General features: G+C 41.1%; 1 protein-coding gene across 2 annotated transcripts in view; it reads right to left on the bottom strand.

Moving 5' to 3' along the window:
- Positions 1-25,263, bottom strand: part of LOC127416640 (1-phosphatidylinositol 4,5-bisphosphate phosphodiesterase eta-1-like) — a 129,323-nt gene that overhangs the window by 55,643 nt on the left and 48,417 nt on the right. For both annotated transcript variants that reach the window (XM_051656081.1, XM_051656082.1), the window contains exons 3-6: positions 15,428-15,574; positions 7,761-8,004; positions 1,860-1,989; positions 93-263 (exon numbers count right to left, since the gene is read on the bottom strand). In XM_051656081.1, the coding sequence (XP_051512041.1) occupies positions 93-263; positions 1,860-1,989; positions 7,761-8,004; positions 15,428-15,574 (692 nt within the window). The remainder of the gene's footprint in view (positions 1-92; positions 264-1,859; positions 1,990-7,760; positions 8,005-15,427; positions 15,575-25,263) is intronic.

The raw sequence follows: 25,263 nt of genomic DNA, 5'->3' as shown, positions 1-25,263 counted from the left end.
GCCAGTTGCAAAATTGGTGACCAGCTACATTGGTCTTTTCAGAAGGAACATTTAGGTTTTGATCAGGACAAGATATTACATTGACATCTGACCTTTTGCTCCATACGCAGAAAGTTGCCAAGTTCCTCTGCGGTCAGGTGATCCTTCTTCTCACTAAAGCACATGAGCAACAGGAAGAGATCTCGTCTTAGTGACATCATCTTATAGAAGACGGTGAACTCCTCAAACGTCAATGTGCCCTGCTGGTCATCAGTATCTGCTTCCTTTTCCATCATACACCGAGAGAGAGGAGAGAAAGCAGAGGTGCATTTAGGACACAACAGGGAGAATTGACTGAAAATGAATTGTGCATCCTGATTGTGCTGTTTATGTGTTAATAAACACAATGTTTGTTTTTTGTTTTTCATTATGCAAATGGAATGGTTATGGAAGAAATGCATACAAAAATGTAGTGCTGAACACAATTTGCATGGTGCAATTCCCAAACCTGAAGCATGGTGCAGACTGCCACATTCTACCACACTTTAATGGAAATGTAGAGCATTACTCCACAACTATGATCCAGGCACCTGAATTCACTCGTTAAGCTTTCTGTTATGTTTAAAAATAATAACATCTGTGATATTTGGGTCAAAAAAGGCCCGTATAGAGTTAGATAGATTTTACAGCACACACATCTATAAATTATGAACATAAAAACTGGCATAGGCTTACCTACATGTTTTCACACTGAACACAGGCTTACATAGTGGCATTTTAACAGGAAAGAGCGCCACCTATACGTCAGTTGTGGTACTACTCATGTACAGTAGGTACACAGAAATCCTGCAGTACTTAAAATAGGCTGATACTTAGATTACTTACAAATTTGAATTTTCCCAAATATCTCCAAATGTCTGAACTATTATTACAATCACTACTTTTTTACCCTGTAAAAATGTTGCCTTACTATTGTGCAGTCTATGAAAACTGATACAGTGGGTTATGTCACAATTCTTTCAATAGGCCTTTTTGAACAACAGTCTAAGTTGAAAATCTTGATTTTGGGGGGCCTGGGTAGCTCAGCAAGTACAGACGCTGACTACCACACCTGGAGTTGCAAGCTCGAATCCAGGGCGTGCTGAGTGACTCCAGTCAGGCTTCCTAAGCAACCAATTGGCCCGGTTGCCAGGGTGGGTAGAGTCACATTAGGTTAATCTCCTCGTGGTCGTTATAATGTGGTTCTCACTCTCGGTGGGGCACGTGGTGATTATGTGTGGATACCGTGGAGAATAGCATGAGCTTCCACACGCGCTAGGTCTCCGCGGTACACGATAAGATGCGCGGATTGGCGTCTCAGACATGGAGGCAACTGAGATTTGTCCTCCGCCACCCAGATTGAGGCAAGTCACTACGCCACCACAAGGACTTAGAGAGCATTGGGAATTGGGCATTCCAAAGTGAGGAGAAAATCCAAAGAAATTCTTGATTTTTCACTCTTTCTGTCAAAGAAAACTACTACTGCTTAGTAATATCTCAAATTGATGTTCTTTGTTTCCAGAAACTCTGCATTAACCAAAGCAAAATGGGGGTAATTACTTTATGACACAATAATCATAAGGTGATAACACATAATAGTGTTACCACAGCTCTATTGAACAAAGAGTTCAAAGAAAATAAGATGGGACTTAAAATAACAATTTGTACCATACCTTCAGGGAACAGTTCTAGCACAATTAAATCACACTTTCTATAATGCAGTGGAACTACTGACTGAATTTGTAATGAACTTATTCTAAAATGAGTCATAACTAATGAAAATAAACCCAACTAGGTTCATCAACTCATCAGAAGCCATTTGAGACTTCCATATTTCATACCTGAAACATCTGTTTGACTTTCCTGCGAGGCAAGTTGACGTTCATCTTGTGTAAAAGCTGGTAGATCTCCTCAATGTTCAGAAAACCATCTCCATTCTTATCAGCCTCCTCGAAGGTCTGCTTCATCCATGTACATGAAAGTTAAGAAAAAAGGCTACCAGCCCCAAGCATAACAATGAAACCGCAAAACAAAACTGCAACATTTATCTTAATCAAACAATTTTCTTGAAAGTGGTATAACAACATAAGGATGGCAAAATAATGTGGTTTCATCATAATAAAAACCAAATAAGGAACAGCATTTCTATAATTGTGTCATCATAAGTGGATGACTTCATCCTTTTCTGTTTCCAGAGCTCTAACTCAATTAGCTCTGATTGCACAAGGGAGAGATTCCCATAGCTGCCAAACACCATGTGTAGACATGCAAATCTTTTTGTGATTGCTGGTGTGTTTTCATTGTTTTTGCACGAAGAAAGTCTCAGTTGCCTCCGCTTCTGAGACAGTCAATCCGCGCATCTTATCACGTGGCTTGTTGTGCATGACACCGCGGAGACTCACAGCATGTGGAGGCTCATGCTACTCTCCATGATCCACGCACAACTTACCACGCGCCCCATTGAGGGCGAGAACCACTAATCGTGACCACGAGGAGGTTACCCCATGTGACTCTACCCTCCCTAGCAACCAGGCCAATTTGGTTGCTTAGGAGACCTGGCTGGAGTCACTCAACACACCACTGAGAAACTTATATATATATATACATATATATATATATATATATATATATATATATATATATATATATATATATATATATATATATATACAAACACACAAACTGTACACAGTTTTCATCTCCATTGAAAATTCTAAGAGTACTTTGCATTATTTTTATTAAAAAATACATATTTTTGTCCTTATGACAATGGAATTATTTAGCTGTTTGTTCTCAAAGATTAGTGCCAAACTAATATTCATTAAAAATCACTGTGTCAGTATTATGTGCAAGCCAGTGTAAAGACACATCGTAAAAGCACGTTGTGATTTTGTTCCTATTCGTTTTGCTTGCTTAATGCAAGGAATGTTCCACATAAACTTGTAATGTTGATGAGGCAAAAGTCATTAAAAGATGCAGTCATTACTTGAGTCTCTTTAGTAGATGTTTTTGATTTGAATTGCTTGCACCACTTACATCAGCAGAGTCAGATTGCCATTCTTACAGTTTCACTTAAAATGAGTCTTATATTACAGTTTCATTTAGTTACATAAAGGCCATTTTTATTCACATTTGGTGTTTGCCAAGTGTTACTGTAATTTTGGCCCCTTTCTTAACATGAGTAGGTGAGTGAGTGTGTGTGTGGTCGGGGGGGGGGGGGGGGGGTGTAGTGGTGAGATGTTTGGAAACAGATAATCCATACTGCGCCAAAGGAGATTTTTATGTTTTTATGAAGTATGACTGTTGGCAGAGGGACTAAGATAAATAAAATTAGAGACAGGATTTCTGTGACTGAAAGGAACTGAAAGGCTACTTGGAAAGGTCTACACACAAGGGACATACTTTGAAAGTCATCCAAATTCATCAGTCAATTCAGGTCACTATGGAGCGATTAGGAAGCTAATCAGAGAGGCATTAACATTTGACTAGAGCTGTATGAATAAGAATATATATTTTGTATTACATGTCATTTAGTGTTAATCCACTCTCTTTTATCTATTAAGTATGTCTTTGATAGCATGTGTGCATAAATGTACAGTATATGCCTGTGTGCCAGTGTGACTCAGTATGAGCGTGCATGATAACAAGATCAAGTTTATGTGGTGATTAGGCATAAGAATAGTAAGGAATTGAACGATTCGGGTTTCTTAACAATTCCATTAATGATTCGTCTAGTGCTTTTGAGAAACAAATATCTGGAAATAAATTATGAGATCATTCTTTTGAGATGTGAGAATATAAAATAAATGCGATCTGTTTAGTACGTGGAAAATTTGGTAAATGTTGTACCATTTTTCATAAAACTCATAATGTGTATCTTTAACAACACAATGTCATTTGAACAACCAGTCACTTAACACGACTTTCCATGGAAAAATGGAACTTCTCTCATCATTTACTCACCCTTATGCCATCCCAAATGTGTATGACTTTCTTTCTTCTGCTGAACACAAAGAAAATTTCTATACGAATATTTCAGCTCTGTTGGTCATCACAATTCAAGTGAATGGATACCAAAACTTTAAAGCTCCAAAAGCACATAAAGGCAACATAAAAGTAATCCATACAACTCCAGCAGTTACATCCATATCTTCAGAAGTAATATGATAAGTGTGGGTGAGAAACATATCAATATTTAAGTCCTTTTTTTACTATCAATCTCCACTTTCACATTCTACTCCTTTTGTTTTTGGTGATTTGCATTCTTCGTACACATCGCCACCTACTGGCCAGGGAGGAGAATTTATAGTAAAAAATGACCTAAATATAGACCTCTTTCTCACCCACACTTATCATATCGCTTCTGAAGATGTAGATTTAAGCACTGGAGTCTTATGGATTACTTTTATTCTACTTTTATATGTTTTTGGAGCTTAAAAATGTTGGTACCCATTCACTTCCATTGTGAGGACCTACAGCACTGAAATATTCTTCTAAAATCTTTGTTTGTGTTTTGCAGAAGAAAGAAAGTCATTTACATCTGGGATGGCATGAGGGTGAGTAAATGATGAGAGAATTTTAATTTTGGGGTGAACTATCCCTTTAAGTACACTTAACACAGTAATAATTCTTGGTTCATTTCAAGTCGAACATGACTTGAAATTAAGTTAATGAATTTTACAGTAATGAAGTGAGACATATTAATTCACCATATACTGATTTACTAGAAAGAAAGGCTCAAAAATTGTGTTGGAATCTGAGACTTCACTGTAGTTTTAGCATTTTAATAAAGTGCTCCATCAGTATTGGCAGAAAAATGCATGTTCATGAACCGTCAGTGGAACAGATAGTCATGAAAATCATTCTGTTATTTTTTTAAATTTTTTTTTTTAAAGGAGCCAGTTCTCGGTTACTTAACCCTAATGTTGAAATTCATCAAATTATTTAGCTGTCCTGACCTGTGTTTGTGCATGTTTGTTATCTTATAGTCTGCCCTGCCTTGCACCGTCCTCAGTTTAAAGAGCTGTGGTGAGCTAAAGACTCCAGGCTGATCTCTTGTGCTCAAGTACAAATAGAGAGAGCAAAGGATCAACAAGTTCTGTGTGAGTATGCATGAAATGGGTCACAATCACAGCTGTCTAGAATGAAAGCATTACTGAAATCACCAGCTGCCATATGCTGTGCATCTATGGTTATGGCAGATTATAATGACTGCCCCCTGATGACTCACACCTCTTTAATGAGAATAACAGACATAAACAAAAGGGAAGAGAGGATGAGCATTTCTGTCATTTTATCTCCTTCTCCTCTAAGGCCAGTTATTTTATGAAAGGCAGTGCTTTTGTAAGAACTCCCTGCAGAGGAAAACTCCCTGGAGTATTGAACTGCTCACAGAATGACCCAATGAGCTTTCTCTTGTGCTCTCTTTGTATTTCTCTCTTTTGTAAATCAGTCTAAATTCATAGTCAAAATCAATCACAAGTCCTTCCTTCCCTTACTTCCTCCATCCATTCATCATTGAATGTATTCATCCACCCCTCCATCCATCCATTAAGGGATTAGTCCATGCAAAATGAACTGTGTCATTATTTACTCATCCTCATGTCATTCTAAACCTTTATAATTTTCTCTCTTCTGTAGACCACAAATTTTTGAAAAATATTCTAAAAATATTATATTCTTTTCCATATAATTACACTGTAAAAGGTAGCAACCTGCAGTTGGAGCTATTTCTACCAGATCTAATCCTTAAAATTTGTTTTGTCGGTGTAACCTAATGTATTCAGGTTGATTTAGTGATGTTAGATTATATTTTTGACTTGAATAAAGTCATTTAATTTAAATGTACAACATGAAGCCCATTTTAGGCTAAACATTTTTTCAGAATTACAAGAAAAGCACAATTAAAAAAGTCTATTTGACTTGTGCACTGTATTCCAAGTCTTCTGCACCAATATATACAATACTTGAGAGAGGAACAGACCAAACTTGTTGTTATTGACTGAAAATCTTGCCTTTTGCTGTACCTCTCAAATATCATTCACACTTGCACATTTTCAAACTTGAAGCATGAAGACGCATCAAGCCAGCTTTGACACCAATGATGCTACAAAGCATTGGTTTTTGCATCAGTTGTAAATCTGTTGTTTGAATATGTGACAGTGAATAACCACTTAAATTTCAGTCTGTTCCTCAAACAAAGATATCATATGGCTTAAGAAGACTTTCAAAATAGTGCACAAGTCATATGGACTTTTATAGTGCTTTTTAGTCATTTTTGATGCTTGACAGCCATTGTATGTAAAAGACAGAGGTGGGTAGTAAAGTGCTACATTTACTCTGTTACATTTACTTCAGTACATTTTTGGAGAAAATGTACTTTAAAGAGTAGGTTTAATAGAGTGTACTTTTTCCTCTTAAGTAAATTTCGAATGAAAAAAAATATTTTTACTTCGTTACAATGGGTGAAGTTCCTGTCGTTACATTACTGGTTTTAAATGTTTTGCATAATTTATTAAGAGATTTCTGAATGGGACTTTGACAGCAGAACTTTACAGTTGCGCTTTGTAACTTGAGTCCACCACTGCAGCAGCAGTAAGCGCTCAAAACAAACAGTTTCATCATGCAATGCCTTCATTTTACACCAAGACATGCGTGCGTGTGTGACTACTGGAGCGCATCTCTGCGTGTGTACACTGCACAGGAACTTTGCGTTTGACAGATGTGGCGCATTTTTTCTCATGGACAACAGAGAACAAACTTAAATAAGCCTAACACGTTTGCAAATACAGAGATAAGGTGCATTTTATGCTTACTGTACAGAACTAATTATCTAAATTCTTTCTACACTGAAAACACTGTAACTACACTGAACTAAGAATCCATGCAGCACTTTAAAAAGATGTGAAATAGCAGAGGTAGCCATTAATAAAGCATGATCTTGCTTCTTTTTAGTCAGCATATGATTGGACCTGTGGAATATTGGTCACGTTTTTTTCACCGTAATAATTATATACATTAATAATTAAAAATAATAATAAAATCTGACAAAAGTGATCGTTCAGACATAAATTAATATTCTGTCATCATTTCCTCATGTTGTTCCAAACCTGTGTGACTTTCTGTATTTTGTGGAACCCAAAAGATGTTAGACAGAATGTGAGGGACTGACAGTCTCAGTCACCATTCCCTTTTAAAATATGGAGGAAAAAACATGCAGTAAATGTTTACTATAAGGATAACATTCTGTCTGACATCTACTTAATTGTGTTGCATTGAAGAAAGAAAGTCATACAGGTTTGGAACAACATGAGGGTGAATGATGAAAGAATTTACAATAATAATAATAATTCTTTTTATTATTCAATTATTATTATTATTCTGTAATAGATGTTAAATGTGTATTATGTAGTGCAATATTGGGGAGTAAACATTCATTAGGTTACATATGAAAGTAACTAGTTACTCGCTACTTTTAACTGGATAATTTTTTACTCTTAGTCTTACAAGTAATCAATAACATCATTATTTTTACTTCTACTTGAGTCATTCTTTTTTCAAGTAATTGTACTTTTACTTGAGTACAGTTTTTGACTACTCTACCCACCTCTGGGAAAAGAGCAGTAAGAACATTCTTCAAAACGTCTCCTTTTTTGTTTTGTTTTTGGGTGAACTATTTAATATATTCATTCATCCATCATATATCCATCCACCCATCCATCCAATTTTGTAGTAAAGGATATTGGTCATGTGTGCGCTGTCTCTTTGCTAATGAATCTTCATCACTGATACCAGCCATCAGATATCTGAGTCCTGTCACCCATGTCCGCGCTTCCTCTGCATTAGATGTAACCAAGTCCAGAGATTCCATGTGGTTGCCGTGATATATAGTGAAACAACAGTTTGGATCAAAGGTCCCCTCCGCATGGCGATGGAATATGTCAGATTGACGACCTTCTGTGACCTTGTACAGAGAATCGATGGTGACTGGGGAGAGGCGGAAGAGAGAGAGAAAATGATCTTCAAACCCCTCAAACAATGAATCACTATGGATGCATGCAGAGATACATTAATCAGCATAAGCCTTGGCAGCAGTAATTTGACCTACATTATTTCCAATCCAATAAAGGATTTGCTTGCCTGAATAGTTCAACTTGACATAAAATGAACAGAAATTGAAGTGGAAATTTGTTAATCACACTTATCAAGGGGTCACCACCATGTCACAAACACATTAAAAACTGGATGTTTTAGACAGTTTTAGCAGAACAATAGAGTAAACTAAAAGTGTTTTATTTCTTGAAGTCTCTTGAAAGCAGAAGATACCTGGTCAGTTTTTACTCAGATTTTCCTAGCAATTCTTCAAATATATATCAACTGCTGTAAACAGCAGTTCCCTGTCTGTCACTCACTCGACGTTGTGTCGATGTAGTGACACTAGGGGTTCGATCTTGAGAGCCCCAATCACCTTTGCTTGAAATAGAAAAGGCCAATGAAAATCGGCAAGTGGAATTTGCATGCCACTCTCCGCCCCGGACATACGGGTGTAAAAGGAGATGGCGTGCATCACTCATTCAGATTTTTTCTTCAGAGCCGAATGCTTGTGTGTTCGTCCTCTCAACCTTTGCTACGCTGCTGGATTCTTACGGCGCATATCAGCGGTCACCCTCACACGGCTGAGTGCTGTGTTTCCCTTGGGCGCTTCAGCAGCCTGAGACTGCAGGTGCTAAAAGAGTATATTAGAAAGAGTATATTTCCTTCTAAAGGAGCTTGCGCAAACGCTTGGCGTCTTTTTAAATATGTCCTTCCACGTTTGCGCTACTGGATGTGGCCGTTATCTCTCCCCTCTGGATACCTATGAAATCTGCCTCGAGTGTCTGGGGCGCCAGCATGCCAAAGCGGCTTTCGTGGAAGGGTTATGTTCTCATTGTGAGAACATGCCTATGAGAATGTTGCGGTCGCAGCTCACTTCCTTCTTCATGAAGCAAGCCACCGCGGCTGCTCCCCAACCTGGTCCATCCTGGGCTGACGCTCAGTCGGCTGGGTTGGCAAGCACCGCGGGCGATCTGGATGTGGACATGGGAGCATTTCTACCGACTCAGCCCCCGCGGATCTCCCATCCCCCAGCACGCTTATTCTGTTTGGACGAGCTGTCGAGCGATGCAGGAGGTCTGCCTCAGGGTGGGTTTAATGTGTCGTTCACAGCTCACAACGAGGATGAGCTTTCAGTCGTGGCATCGGAGGGTGGGCTTCTGCTATCGGATGCGGACAAATCTTCTGAGCTCCCACCCACGGGTATCACAGAGATGTTCCGTCAGGTCTGTGCTGTCTTTCCTTCAGGAAGGGCTGGAGAGACGGCTGTCTCCCTCTACCCTGAAAGTGTACGTGGCTGCCATAGCAGCTCACCACAATACACTGAACGGCAATCCCTCATGACAGCGCGACCTGATCAACAGGTTCCTCAAAGGCGCGAGGAGATTGAATCCTCCTAGACCGCGCCTGATCCCCTCTTGGGATCTCTCTGTGGTCCTACCTGCCCTACAGAGGCCCCATTTGAGCCCCTGGAGCAGGCCGAGCTCAGCATTCTGTCTCTGAAGACAGCCCTCCTGGTGGCACTCACTTCCATCAAGAGGGTGGGGGACCTGCATGCGCTCTCTGTTACCATTGAATGCCTGGAGTTTGGGCCGGCACACTCTCACGTGATCTTGAGACCCCGGCCCGGTTACATGCCCAAAGTTCCCACCACTCCTTTTCGGGACCAGGTGGTGAAACTGTAAGTGCTCCCTTCAGAGGAGGTAGACCCAGCCTTGTCGTTTCTCTGTCCAGTTCACGCCCTGTGCATCTATCTGGACTGCATGCAGAGCTTTAGATGCTCGGAGCAGCTCTTTGCCTGTTTTGGAGGACAGCAGAAGGGGAAAGCTGTCTCCAAGCAGAGGTTGGCCCATTGGATTTTGGATGCCATTTCTCTCGCATACCAGTCTCAGGACTTGCCGTGCCCCTTGGGAGTCCGGGCGCACTCCACTAGAGACATTGTGTCCTCCTGGGCACTGGCAAGGGGGGCCTCTCTAGCAGACATATGCAGAGCTGCGGGTTGGGCTACGCCCAACACCTTTGCGAGGTTTTATAACCTACGCATAGACCCGGTTTCAACCCGAGTGTTACACGGTAACAGCAGGTAGACTGGGCGGCCGGATGGGTGTACCACTTGCATTGCGCCTTTCCCCTTTTTCAAAGGTGATAATGTGCGCTTTTTGTCCACAACAGTTCCCCGTACCAGTGAACTCCGGACACCTCTTTAATTCTTTAGCACTGTCCAGTGACAAACTCGGCAGAGGAGTAATGCCACCAGGCCCAGTACTCATGGAATTCCCCTTTTCAGGTGAGCCTGTGTGCTTGGGCTCAGTGCTCCGTGCGTGGTGATTCCCCTTTGGTAATCCCGTATGATGAGTTTCCACTGTTCGGTTTCCCCCTTAGGTGAAACCTGTGTTTCCCCTCGTCAGAGCATTCTCTGTCTCGGCCACTGTGCTGCGTACCCTCTCTGTAGATAGGGTCCTCCTGTGGTATCATTCCATATGTGTACTTCCCCGTTGGTAAGTCCATGTGAGGTATGCTCCACATGTTAACCTCCCTCCAGCTGGATGTGGTCTCCGTAATGTTCTCCTTCCTGGCGAGGGAAGAGCACTTCCCAGCGCTATTCTAGAAAATGCTCAGCGGGAGATTGCTTAACAGCAAATTAAGAAAGGCACTGCCGGTAGCCTACTTGGGTAAGTGCCCTCTCCCCCCTTAATGGGACTAGGGAGACACCTTTCCTAACTCACTGGAAGGTCACGACATGGTTGAGCGCTCACTGTGAGGCACGCAGCAGCTTGCCCGTGTCCACTCTTCCAGGCCTCGTGACACGGTTCAGCGCCTGCAGCGTTTCCTATAGGAACCCCCTAGTGTCACTACATCGACACAATGTCGAGTGAGTGACAGACAGGGAACATCTTAGTTACTGATGTAACCTCTGTTCCCTGATGGAGGGAACGAGACGTTGTGTCCCTCCTGCCGCGGCGCTGCACCGGCTGCTGACATGGCCGGGACTCTCTATCGTCTCCTCAGCATAAATCTGAATGAGTGATGCATGCCATCTCCTTTTATACCCGTATGTCCGGGGCGGAGAGTGGCATGTAAATTCCACTCGCAAATTTTCATTGGCCTTTTTTATTTTAAGCAAAGGTGATTGGGGCTCACAAGATCGAACCCCTAGTGTCACTACATCGACACAATGTCTCGTTCCCTCCATCAGGGAACAGAGGTTAAATCAGTAACCAAGATGTTTTGTTTACTGTATATGGCAAGTACATTTGCATGTATGGACATATCACGTCAATAACGTGTGATCATTTTCATGTTCACCAAAGTTTTGCTGTCATTTTTGACAGAAAGTTGATCTTAGCTAGCTAGATCAACTAACTGGAAATAAATGTCTTGTTTGATACAAGCTTGACCTGAGAATCCAGAGAATGCAAGCAATAATACTTTTTTAATATTATACTACTAAAAATATATTTTTGTTCAATTGTGAGTCATGTGACCTAAAAACACATTTATTTGGAGAGACAAAATCATATAGTAATCACCTTCTCCACCCCATCTTTTTTATTTATGCTTCTCTTTTTCTCTTTTAAAGCACTGGAACATAACAATGTGTAATTAGATTTCAGCACTATTTCCTCTGTGCCTGTCATTCTCTCTAAGAGAACTGAGCCTTTAGTGTTGGCACAACTCTTGACAGCCTCTGTAGGCTCTGTGTGCTTTCTGTCCACTTCAGTCTTCTCAAAAATCTAAACCAAAACCAACTGCTGAATCTTTCAGCAATGCCTTTTTAAAGGAATAATTCACCCACATGTAGTTCCAAACCAATATGTTGTCATTTCTTCAGCGGAAGTGTAACTGGTTCTGCTAAAGGTTACAGCCTCTAGTGTCAGTCACCAGTGCGTCTCTTGAGGCCAGGGGAGTGAGGTTTACACATACCGCACAGCTATCACGTACCAACTGGCTCCCGTTATAGAAGCAAAAGCAGACATGTTTAAGGAATCTTTATACAGCTCTTGCCATACAACAACAATTCATAGTGACCACATCTGTCAAGCTCCATAGAGGACTTTAAACACCATCAAAGTCACCCATATGCCTCAAGCGCTACATTTTAAATCTTCTGAAGCCACGCAATAGCTTTTGTGTAAGAAATTGACTTAAATTTAAGTCGTTATTCACTAATAATGTTCACCTTCTCCAAGTCTATGTCATTAAATGTCATTAAAATCATAGTGGCATTGGTTCTCAAATGTGTAGTAACCAAACACGATGCACCATTATTTAATTACTTAAATTTCAGTCTGTACCACACACAAACCTACCATATGGCTTTAGAAATCTTGGAATACTTAAATTTAATCATAATGATGAGTCATACAGACTACTTTTATGGATGCATTTTTATTTTTATTTTTTTGCATGTAAGTTAAAACAATGAACTGTTGTCATGTGGCAAGAGCTTTTTTAATACTTAAAGATTTCATACTTTTGTGTTCCACAGAAAAAATAACAACATACTGCGTTTGGAACAACATGCGGGTGAGTAAATAGTGACAGAATTTTTGTTTTTGGGTGCACTATTCTTTTAACACTTCCTGCTATGATAATAATCTTATCAAACAGCTCTGCATGTATTCTGGAAACCCGAGTCACATCAAAGCCTCTGATTCCGGTGCTGATCCTTTAACCTGACAATGAGTTGGGCACAATCTTTTTTTTAATTATTATTATGTAAATGGCCAAACAAATAGGCTTATCTTATGAGAGCAGTTCACAAATATGACAGTGGTTAAAAAAAGGAAAGGGGGACAGAGGTGCGGAGGGAGGAGAGGGGGTGACATGGGGGGACAATAGCACTCAAGATTTTTTTTTAACTGTACTGTGTAATAATCCACCCATCTGGGCAAGTGAATATGGAGAGGAGTAAACAGGATTTATTTCCAGCCCGCTCGTCCATGGAGAAAAGGAGCGTTTATGCAGAATTCCCTTTAACCCAAAAAAGCAGAGCAGATCACAGACACAGATGGTGATAGAGTTTTGCGTTTCTGGAAGCCCCTGGCCTGTGATTCATATACACTGTCATTATGTAAGAGAGGAGAGCCATGCTCAGATATTCGACATATCAAAATGTACACAGGGTTACATTGATGGGGAAGCAGAAGAGAACAAGTAATACAGAGAGCAGAAGAGGGGGAGGACAAGAGAAAGGGATGGGAAAAGAGAAAGAGTAAAGCCCTATTCGGACAGGACTAGTTTTCCCTGAGGAGGTCAGGGAAATACGTGTTTACATACGTACTTTGTGATTTTAATCCCATCCGAATCTGACAAGTCTGTGTTTTTTCTCTCACAAACAGAGCAAATTACCTACTGTTTTTCGGCTAACTCAAGGGTCCTCTGAGAAATCTAATCCTGTCCGAATGCGAATGTCTGTGATTGCTGGTACAGAATTTTCACAACGCATCGCCTCATGTATTTTCACATGCATGAACTACTGTTAAGATTTTACTTATGCATGCCAATCTTCTTCCTGCAGTGCGCCTGTCAATATTGATGTAGACTGTTTTACCATCCGACAAAAAATAAGAAAAGAAAATCAATAAGGAGAGCAAAATCGCGCAGACTGGCCAAAAATCAACGTAAAATCAATGCTCATCTTAATTTCTCAGATCAATTACATAATGTTATAATTATATAATTTTGTAATTCACTGATAAGTGTTGTTAATTTCAGTGGGTTTATTATAAGCAGCCACTTCTATAAACTCAAGTGAAGTTTATTTCAATAGGCTTTTAAGTAATTTATAATACATAATTGATAAATTAAAATTAAATCAATACATTTAATAATTATATAATTTAAACAGATAATGTTTAAAAGATACTTTAACTTTAACACCTAAACTGATATGTTCAACCTTCTGTAACGCCTACATCTAGAAAACAGACACTCCCACCTCTGTAATAAACATAGAGATCTTTAGTCCCGTCCGAATCAGTACCTGAAATCACAGACGTCGTTTGATAATAACTGTAACTCAAACGTCGATTAGAAAACTAGTCCCGTCCGAATATGGCTTAAGAAAGAGAGTAAGCGAGAAAGAGACAACAAGAAAGTGACAGATAGAGAAAGATTAACTACCTTCAGACGGGAAACACAAAAGAGGAATTGTTTGAGTAATACACAATGATCAATGACAAAAACCTTCAAATCATATTCAAAATAATGTAGACTACTTATATAAAAGGTTCATCAAAGATTTTTTTGGCTATATGATTTTTGGAGATTAAAAGCATCCTTGATTAGAGATTAGCGTGTTGGTTGGTGGGTTCATGGATGGTTTGCTAAATGACTAAAAAGTTGTTTGTGGAACCTTGATTTGAAACTTAAAGCTGATTTTTGTTATTTTTTCAATATGAATATTCTTTGTCGTTTTCCAGCTTGCAGAGTAAACAATTAGTAAGACATTTGTAGATTGATTTCACTATGAAGTATAACACTGTGTCTCAGTGGGTGCTATCAAAACATTCCTATGTTTGTTTGAGTGGACCATTCAGCCTGACACAGCAACACTGTCTTGACCAATGGTGTCTGGGGCAGGACTATCTGTTCGCACAATCACTGGAGGACGGGGGAGCGCTCTATAATCTATTTCCAAACAGTGACTGTTTTTTCAAATTCATTTGGTGACACAGAAATGACACACGTCAACTTTAAGTATTATTGCACAGCTGTGGTAGGTCAATCACAGCAATCTGCAGTCAAATGTTTTTATATAAACTAATTTCCTGCATTTTGCTAGTTTCAAGTGTCTCGTTTCACTTCCCAGCCATTTTCTTCTCATTTAATAAAATAATTTAAACTCAAATCAATATTTCATGTCCATTTATTTATTTATTTGGTAAGCAGCCTTGCAATAAGTGGAACAATGTATAGTAAGCCGGTCATTGTCGCGAAATAAATCCCTTCAGATTGATACAAGTCTAATACACGTCAGGGTTTATTTTGCAATATTGACCATATGACTGTACATCATCCCTTGGATCTCTGTGCAGCCCCATAAGCTCTGCAAACAGCCAAACAGGGTCAGGGGATCAGCCCTTTTAGTCACACAGAGAATGTTCTCAGAGGCCTATCTGCCTTTTATGTGTCAGGGTTTGCTGGCATCATGTTGGCTGACATGTTTTTGGAGGGTGAGGTTTCTAATTCAGTGCAGAATTAAGCAAAACTGAAATCGCTCCTTTAAACAAATAAATCTTTCATCTGTGTGCATACTTGTTTCCTGATGAATATGAAGACATCTGTTACATATATCGTAGTGTGTTTGACTTACTCTTGGCTTTCTCGCTCTTGCGAGATGGTCTCCAGCGGATGCAGGAGCGGTGTTCATCCAGATAGAAGAGCCGGACGAGACCTTTAGAACCGTTCTTCAGCTTCACCATCTGAGTCCCTGACTGCATCACACTCATGCATCGCTCCACTGCGAAGAGTACAACACAAACATACACATACACACTTAATGAGTGGGTTGATGGGCACTTGAACAACCAGGTAAAAATGTACAACAGCAAAAAAAAAAATGATTTAATCACAGAATATGCCACTGGATGGAAAAGTTGACAGATGGAGGTTATAAATTGGCTGTTAACACTGCTACTGTTATTTTTAGACTGTGTGACAATAGGTGTCATTATAATTGTGGCACATGAAGAGCAATTTTGAAAGGAATAGTTCACTTAAAAATTATTTACTCTCCCTAATGTCATTCCAAACCCATATGACTTTCTGTCTTCCGTGGATCACAAAAGGTGAATTTTTAAAAAGCCTTCACATGGTTTATTTGTCATAATGACAGTCAATAGTGACCATAAAACTAAAAAAGGACAAAGAAAACACAATAAAACCCCCATAAAAGTAATCAAATTGCATTACATTCTAAGTCTTCTGAAGCCGTATGATCACTTTGTGCAACAAGATGTCGTATAGAGTCTGCAATCCTTCAAAACTCCTGCAGGACCCACGGGACCTGATTAGATTTCTTGCGGCACGGGATTCAATTTCTGATTTATAGGTGGTGCGGGCGGTACTTCTATGAGTTATGGCTGTTATATATATATATATATATATATATATATATATATATATATATATATATATATATATATATTACAGCTATTTATATATATTACAGCTAAATACAACATAAAAAATGTGTAAACAGCATGTGAATCAAATTATTCAATCCTTATTTAGAGCTGGCTATGCAGGTATTCGATGGGGCTTTAGGAGAATAGCAGAGAAAATCGTGGGCAGACTGCGTCATCAAAGGATGTGAAACTGGGACTAGAAACTGGTCAAATTAGTGTTCAGAAACCAACCTCAGGCAAGTTTGATGGGCATCATTTTCACACATCATCTGATTATAGCAATAACAGAAAAATAAAACATTCTTTGTGTAAAGTTGTTTATTTGTATGGCTTTTGCTCTATGTGGAAAAACAAATGTGGGGTTGTGGGAACAGGAGCAGTCGGGAAGAAAATTATTGCGGGAAGAGAGTGGGTTAAAACGTGGGGTAAAATTTAGCTGGAGCAGGCGGGTGCGGGACAGAAACTTGTGGGAAAAGGATGGGGAAAAAGTCCTGCGCAGACCTCTAACTTCATGACACTGGGTCACAAGACGCGATGAGAGCCAATGAGGTTTGGTGATATCAACATAGCTGCCATTTTTTATTTTGCCACATTATGATTTGATTTGATTTGAGAGTGAATAACGACTTAAAGGGATAGTCCACCCAAAACATTTTTATTCTCTCAGGATTTACTCACCCTCCTGGCATCCCAGATGTGTATGACTTTCTTTCTTCAGCAGAGCACAAATTAAGATTTTTAGAAGAATATTTCAACTCTGTAGATCCTCACAATGCAAGTGAATGGGTGCCATAAGTTTGAAGCTCCAAAATCCACATAAAGGGAGCATAAAAGACTCCAGTGTTTAAATACATGTGTTTAGACACGATATGATAGGTGTGGTTAAAAAACATTATGGTTATTTTCATAACCTGCATTCCCTGATGGAGGGAACAAGACGTTGTGTCGATGTAGTGACACTAGGGGTCACTCTTGGGAGCCCCAAACACCTCTGCTTTTTTGAAAAAAGGCCAATGGGAATTGGCGAGTGGAATTTGCATGCCACTCCCCCAGACATACGGGTATAAAAGGAACTGGTATGCAACCACTCATTCAGGTTTTGTGCTGAGGAGCTGAGACAAGGTCCCGGCCATTTCAGTGGGTAGTTCAGCATTTTGGCAAGAGGGACACAACGTCTCGTTCCCTCCATCAGGGAGTGGAGGTTACGAAAGTAACCATGATGTTCCCTATCTGTCACTCACTCGACGCTGCGTCGATGTAGTGACACTAGGGGTCCCTATACAAAATGCCACAACTATCTGAACTGTGTTACATGAACTGGCGGTGTGTGACGGGCAGACTGCTGTGTGCCTCGTAGCCAGCGCACCAGGCCGTCACGTAACCTCACCCAACGCTCTTATGAGCATCGAACGGTCCTTCAGGAACAAGTCGACTGCCCAACAAATAGGGACAGGCTAGCCCAGCCATGGCCTGTTTTCCTCTCTTTTCTCCCCAAAAAGAGTGGAATTTGTTAACCAACTGGGGGCCATAAATGTCTACGTCGGGGGGTGTCACTTCCAAGGGGAAGACACCACGGAGACCACACCCCGCCCAGAGAAAGGGAGGTATTTTGAGTGGAAATACGTCACATGGTCTTACCGAGTCTTGTCGGAAGAATGTCATGTGGAGAATTCGCATGGTAGGTCCTACCCGAAGGGGGGAGTTTCTACAAAGCATGGCGACCGGGGGCAGAGGGGCCTCTGCCCAAGGAAGATGCAGTTTACCGACAGGGAAACTATCTTGCAGAAGATATCACATGGGGTCGCCTTCGGGGAACCAGCACATGTGGAGTACCTACCTCAGTACAGGGTCTCATTAGTGCACGTACTGGGCCGGCAGCGAGTTTCTCCACAAACTCAACTGCCAGAGGGCTAAGGAGGAAAGTCATCCAGGGATTACAGTCTGTGAACACGACTGGGAGTCAAGAGCGTACGTCTTTACCTCAAGGGAGGGGAAAGGCGCTATGCGCAAGCGGTTCACCCAGCCAGCTGTCCTGGAACTTACCTGCTCGTGCCTGCCAATACACGGGACAAGACCGGCTCAACCTGGAGATTGTAGAACCTTGCAAAGGTGTTGGGTGCTGCCCAGCCCGCTGCTCTGCAGATGTCTGCCAAAGAGGCGCCACTGGCCTGGGTCCAGGAGGCCGCCACACTCCTGGTAGAGTGGGCTCGTAACCCCGCAGGGGGTGGCACATCCTGAGCCTGATATGCCATCACGATGGCGTCAATGACCCAGGCACCCTGAGCCTAGGAACCAATCGTCGAGCCGCGAGGGTTCAGGGGAGAGTGGAGGGTTCCACTCTAGCCCAATGCTTGTGGCCGCCCGGGAAAGCATGTCCATCATTTCCGCGTCGGCCATTCCCGAAGGAGGAAGTCCAGCTGAAGCCTCTGCATCAGACTGGATGAGCCCGCTCTCCGATGCTGTGCTCGATAGCTCATCGTCTTCCCGAGCTCCGAACGAGAGGTCGAACTCACCCTGAGATGAGCCGGCGGTCTCATCTGAGAGCCCGACAATTCCGGAGCAAGCGAGCGTGCTGGGGAATGAGAGGTCCGTGGGGGGATACCCGGCGGGGGTGGTCCCATTTATGTCCCCACATCGCCCCCAATGCTAACCGACGCGGCCTCAAACTCGTAGGTAGAAGGACCAGTGCGGGGAGCTTACAAAAGCAAGCCGCAACCGCATCGTTGCAATGGTCATGTTCTCGCAATGAGGACATGACTCATCCACGAACGATGTCTACGTGTGGGCAGTGCCCAGACACGTAAGACAGCGATCGTGGCTGTCAGAAGCGGAGAGATAACGACCGCAACCAGGAATAACACACAAACGGAAAGACATCTTTAAAAAGACGTTCCGTGTGTGCCATTCTTTTTGTGAATAAAAATATACTCTTTTAGAATATACTCTCTTATTTTCGCTCTGCCGAAACGCCCAGGGGCATTCTCTGTACTCCACGGGTGCAGAGGTGGAGAAGCCGCTGAAATGCGCCGTAAATCCAGCAGTTTTGAGGTGCATCTTTGGAGGGAACTGAATTCAGTACACTGAATACAACCGCTCGGCTCCAAAGAGAAAGTCTGAATGAGTGGTTGCATACCAGCTCCTTTTATACCCGTATGTCCGGGGGAGTGGCATGCAAATTCTACTCGCCAATTCCCATTGGCCTTTTTTCAAAAAAGCAGAGGTGTTTGGGGCTCCCAAGAGCAACCCCTAGTGTCACTACATCGACACAATGTCGAGTGAGTGACAGATAGGGAACAGATCAATATTTAAGTACATTTTTATCATATCCTCCCTGCCCTGTATGTGGTGATATGCACAAAGAATGTAAATCACCAAAAACAGGAGAAGAATGGGTAAGTGAATGGGTAAGTGAAAATGAAGTGGAGATTGACACAGAGGAGAATTTATAATAAAAAAGGATTTAAATATTGATATGTTTCTCACCCACACCTACTATATTGCTTCAGAAGATATGGATTTATCCACGTCTGGAGTACTTTTATTTTGCCCTTATGTGGATTTTGGAGCTTCAAAACGTTGGCACCCAATCCCAATACACGAATTGTATGGACCTACAGAGCTGAAATATTCTTCTAAAAATCTTCTTTTATATTAAGCAGAAGAAAGTAAGTCATACACATCTGGGATGGCATGAGGGTGAGTAAATGATGAGAGATTTTTCATTTTTGGGTTAACTAACCCTTTAAATTTCACTGTTTGGACTTGGAATAAAGTGCATGATTCATATCGATTACTTTTACAGTGGTTTTATAGTCTTTTTGGTCATTTTTTTAGCTTTACAGACTGGAGCCACTATTTACTGTCATAATGGCAGTGAATAGTCTTCATATAAACCCTGTAAAGACTTATTAAAAATTCACCTTTTGTTTCTTCACTGAAGAAAGAAATTCACTGGGGTTTGGAGCAGGGTTATGGTGTACATTTTCATTTTTAGATGAACTATTCCTTAAAGCGTGTTGCGCTGGGAGAAAGACAAAATGAGATAACTGGCCAGGTTTGCACAACTGCAACCAGGCCAAAGATAAGAACGTGGAACAGAGAGCCTATGGAATCACAGAGGGTTTGAGAATCCTGTTGCAGACTCAAAGAGCCCTGTGAGAAGACCTCCAAGAGTCTACCATTGATGCAACACAGCAGAGGCTGCCTGCAACCCAGCTCATCTTCCATACCGAGTGAAATGGCAACCTCCTGTCCTAAAGGGCCACTGGGACCAATCAGCTTCACATCAGTTGACAGATCTAAATAAAACTTCTGCCTCAGAAAAGATTGGCTCTCTGCAAAATAGAGCTGCAGAGGCAAGCTGAGAGTCAGTAGAAGAAATAGAGAGACAGACAGACAGAAAGGGAGAAAAGGTGTGAGTGTGTGCACGTGTTTTTGTGGCATGGTTGCTTTTCATTCCAAACCACTGTGCACAATGACACCCAAGTGCTTCAGCTTGTCTCCTTCAACAGAATGTTGATGACAAGGGCATTCAAAGCCTGAAAACTCTCTCCAAACCAGCTGAAACATTCACAGCATGCTCAAACAGCTGGCCCCCATCTTCATACAGGTCTTCAACAGATCACTGGAGCAGTGTGAAGTTCCCTGCTGATTCAAACGCTCCACCATCCCTGTCCCAAAGAAACCCAAAATCGCAGGACTTAATGACTACAGACCCGTCGCTCTGACGTCTGTGGTCATGAAGTCATTTGAGAGACTGGTGTTGGCCCACCTGAAGGACATCACTGGACCCTTTCTGGATCCCCTTCCATTTGCTTATAGAGCAAACAGGTCTGTGGATGATGCAGTCAACATGGGATTGCATCATATCCTGCAACATCTGGACAGACCAGGGACATATGCAAGGATCCTTTTTGTGGACTTCACTTCGGCTTACAACACCATCATCCCAGCTATTCTCCGACTAAATTAAACCAACTCTCTATCTGTCAGTGGATCACCAGCTTTCTGACAGATAGGCAGCAGTTAGTGAGACTGGGGAAATTCACTTCCAGCACCTGTACGATCAGCACTGGTGCCCCCCAGGGATGCGTGCTCTTCCCACTACTCTTCTCCCTGTGCACAAATGACTGCACCGCCAAGGACCCCTCTGTCAAGCTCCTGAAGTTTGCAGATGACACAACTGTCATCGGACTCATCCAGGATGATGATGAGTCTGCATACAGAAGGGAGGTTGAACAGCTGGCTGTCTGGTGCAGTCAAAACAACCTGGAGATGAACATGCTCAAAACAGTGGAAATGATAGTGGACTTGAACACCCCAACATTGACCCCGCTCACCATTCTGAACAGCACTGTGGCAGCAGTGGGTCATTCAAGTTCCTGGGCACTACCATCTCACAGGACCTGAAGTGGGAGACCCACATTGACTCCACTGTGAAAAAGGCCCAGCAGAGGTTGTACTTACTTAGCCAGTTGAGGAAGTTCAACCTGCCACAGGTGCTGCTGATACAAATCTACTCAGCAGTCAATGAGTCTGTCCTCTGCACCTCAATAACTGTCTGGTTTGGTTCAGCTACGAAATCGAACATCAGAAGACTACAAAGGACAGTTCCGACTGCTAAGCGGATTATTGGTTGCCCACTGCTCTGCCCTCCCTTCAAGAACTGTATACTTCCAAAGTGAGGAAAAGGGCTAGACCCCTCACCCAGCCCACTACCTCTTTGAACTGGTGCCTTCTGGCTGGCGCTACAGAGCTCAGAGCACCAGAACATCAGGCACGAGAACAGCTTTTTCCCTGAGGCTATCCATCTCATGAACAGTTAAAACTGCCCCAATGAGCAATAATTATGTGCAATAAACACCTTAGTCTATTTATATTTATACAACATATCTTACCTCTTCTGCCATTACATTCCCTTGCACTGTCTGTACAGATTTGTATTTGTACATACAGGACGTTTTGTCTTATTGTGTATATATATATATATATATATATATATATATATATATATATATATATATATATATATATATATATACTAATATTTTCTATTCCCTTTTTACTTTTATTCAATTTTTTATTATCTCTGTCTTGTTGTTGTATTGTTTGTGCACTGGAAGTTTCTGTCACCAAGACAAATTCCTTGTATGTGTAAGTATATTTGGCAATAATGCTCATTCTGATTCTGAGTCTGAGTCTGAAACACTACTTTATACTGTCAGTGTGATTTCAGAGTGAATTCACCAAGGAGAACGGTACTGTATATGAGAAGTAGGTGATACTGTTTGTATGTGAAGCAAATGTATGCTCAATATGACATGCTTGGTGTGGTGTGGTGTGGCCTGAGGAGGTGGGTGGGAGAAACATGCTCTTGGAAGATTTAAAGAGAGAGTGGAATGTTATACCACTATGTGATGTATACAGGAGACAAACACTGTTTCTACTACATGTCCTAAAAGAGCTCAATGCAACAAGTTTCCAGTGTCAAATAAATGTGCTGTCCTCACTGAAAACGAAATACTGCATGAAGCACAAAAAATATATATATATAAATAAATAAATAAATAAATCACAGTGAAACAGTTCAAATATGTACAGGGTACCTTGAAGAAGGCAGTAGTACCAATAAATGTCGATTTGCAATTAACATTTTTCCTTTAAGAGTGTTTATATTACTTTGATTATGAAATAGTCCATTAAAAAAAAGGTGGATTTACTATGATTTTTTTTAACTTTTTATTATTATTATTATTATTATTATTATTATTATTATTATTTGTATAAATATGACATTTAATATTATACAGCTATTTGGAGCAGGAATCTGGACCAATAAAATTTCATTGTGGGCAAGCTACCCAGTGCGTCACAACAAAAATAGAATGATCAACAGTGACCAACAAAATACTTTGCTGTGTGTCAGTTTATTGTGATTGTGAAATAAGAACCTAAATAAGCAAAAGGATATGTAAACAGTAAACACACTATTTTCACAAACAGTAACAGCTACAAACAAACACTTCTGATATTATATGCAGGAATTAATGGCATTCAGTATCACTAACGTCAAATCTAGTGCAACAAGTCTTCATGTTTTGAAAATATGGGAATGCAAACTGGATTTGAGAACTACAGCGGAAGAGAAATTTTCAGCGAATAACGACCTCACACATGCTATCTTATGGCTTCAGAAACTTGGAATACAGAACACAAATCAAACGGACTTGTTTCTGGTCCTTTACTGAGCTTAAAGGAATAGTGTGAACAATATCGCAGTCCGTCTTTTACATGTCAGTGGACAGTGACTCACTTTAAAGCTTGAATAGGACCCAAAAATATGATAAAAGTAGTCCATACACACAAACTACTGTGAACAAGTTTGTATCATAGCACTCATAAAGATTTTCATTGAAAATTTTGGGTTGTTTCTCACCCAAAACGTTTTTATGGCTTCAGAAGACTTGGAATATGACACAAGCTACATTAACTACTTTTATAATACTTTGGCTTGTTTTTAAGCTTTGAAGTGAGGCACTGCATCCTCTGCCATTGTACTGAAAAGACAGACTGGGATATTAATTAAAGCATCTCCTTGTGTGTTATACATAAGAAAGTCATAAAGGTTTGGAACAAATGGTAAATGGTCTTATATAGTGCTTTTTTAACGTTAGCGTTTTTCAAAGTGCTTTACACTGTGACTCATTCACCCATTCACACACACACACCAATGATGGCAGAGCTGCCATGCAAGGCACTAGCCTGCCATTGGGAGCAACTTGGGGTTCAGTGTCTTGCCCAAGGACACTTTGTCATGTGGGCCAGGAATCAAACTGCCAACCTTGTGATTAGTGGCCAACCTGCTCTACCACCTGAGCCACAGCCACCCCTGACAACATGAGGGTGAGTAAATTATGACTGAATTTAAATTTTTGGGTGAACTTTTTTTAACATTCCTATTCTGGTTCACAGAAGAAATTTAAACAGGTTTGGAATGGCATTTGGGTGAGTTGTATGCGGTCTTTGGTGTGAACTATCCCTTTAACAGCAGAGGCAGCTGAGGTGCTTTGAAGGGATTCAGGAGAAGATTGTTACACAACAGCCTCTGTGTGAACAACAAAACCCCCTGTTGCTCATAAAATACCTTCTGAGCGTTAGAGAACACTCTGATCATTTCAACACCACAAATTTGCATGAACTCTCCTCAACACCAGTACTTATGTAACATATGTACTCAACTATTCCACTTCTTGTGGAGTGCATGCTTGTGAGCAGTAATACTGGGAAGGATATAGATCGAATGGAGCTGGGTTTAACATAATGAACAGGGCAATTCAAAAGGATTTATAAATTAATCTCACTCACACAGAGAGATGTCAACACATAGATGCACACAAACATAAACACAGTCACGGCACACTTCTCTACTAGATGATTAGTAGAGCATAATGGAAGCAGGCTCAGACATTGTGTGCCAATTTTCACTGCCTGTGATGATGATGAAGTGGAATTAACAGTTCCGAAATTAATTGAAAGGCAAAAAGGCAGAGAATGGAATACAGTATGGCACACAGACAGAGAGATAGAACATTATAAAAAGACAACTCGGTTTGTGAGCTAAGATGCTTACAGAGAACCCATGTTAGGAATGGGGCTATGGTTAAAAACAATCAAGCTCATTGTTCTGACAGAATATGACCCAGATTATGTAGACCAAACATTAAAGAGCATGGTGTACATTGATTGAAATCTATAATTATCCCTTTCTGCCACCCTCTATACCTTCTCTCCCGCCCACTGACTCATCTATTCATCCAAAAAGATAGAAAGAGAGAGCGAGAGAGGCAGCATCCCCTTCCCGTCCTGACCAAACCTCTGGCCCAATTTCACTATCAGTACTTCACAGATTGGCACACAATCCAATTAGATTTGACACGACCATGAAAGACAATGCTTTCAATTCTGCCTCTCCAACCCTCTCTTATTCTTTTACTCTTTCACTCTCTCTTGACACAGAGGTTCA

This window comes from Myxocyprinus asiaticus, chromosome 26, assembly GCF_019703515.2.
Source record: "Myxocyprinus asiaticus isolate MX2 ecotype Aquarium Trade chromosome 26, UBuf_Myxa_2, whole genome shotgun sequence".
In the NCBI taxonomy this organism is placed as follows: Eukaryota; Metazoa; Chordata; class Actinopteri; order Cypriniformes; family Catostomidae; genus Myxocyprinus; species Myxocyprinus asiaticus.
This window is presented reverse-complemented; position numbering and strand designations above follow the sequence as displayed.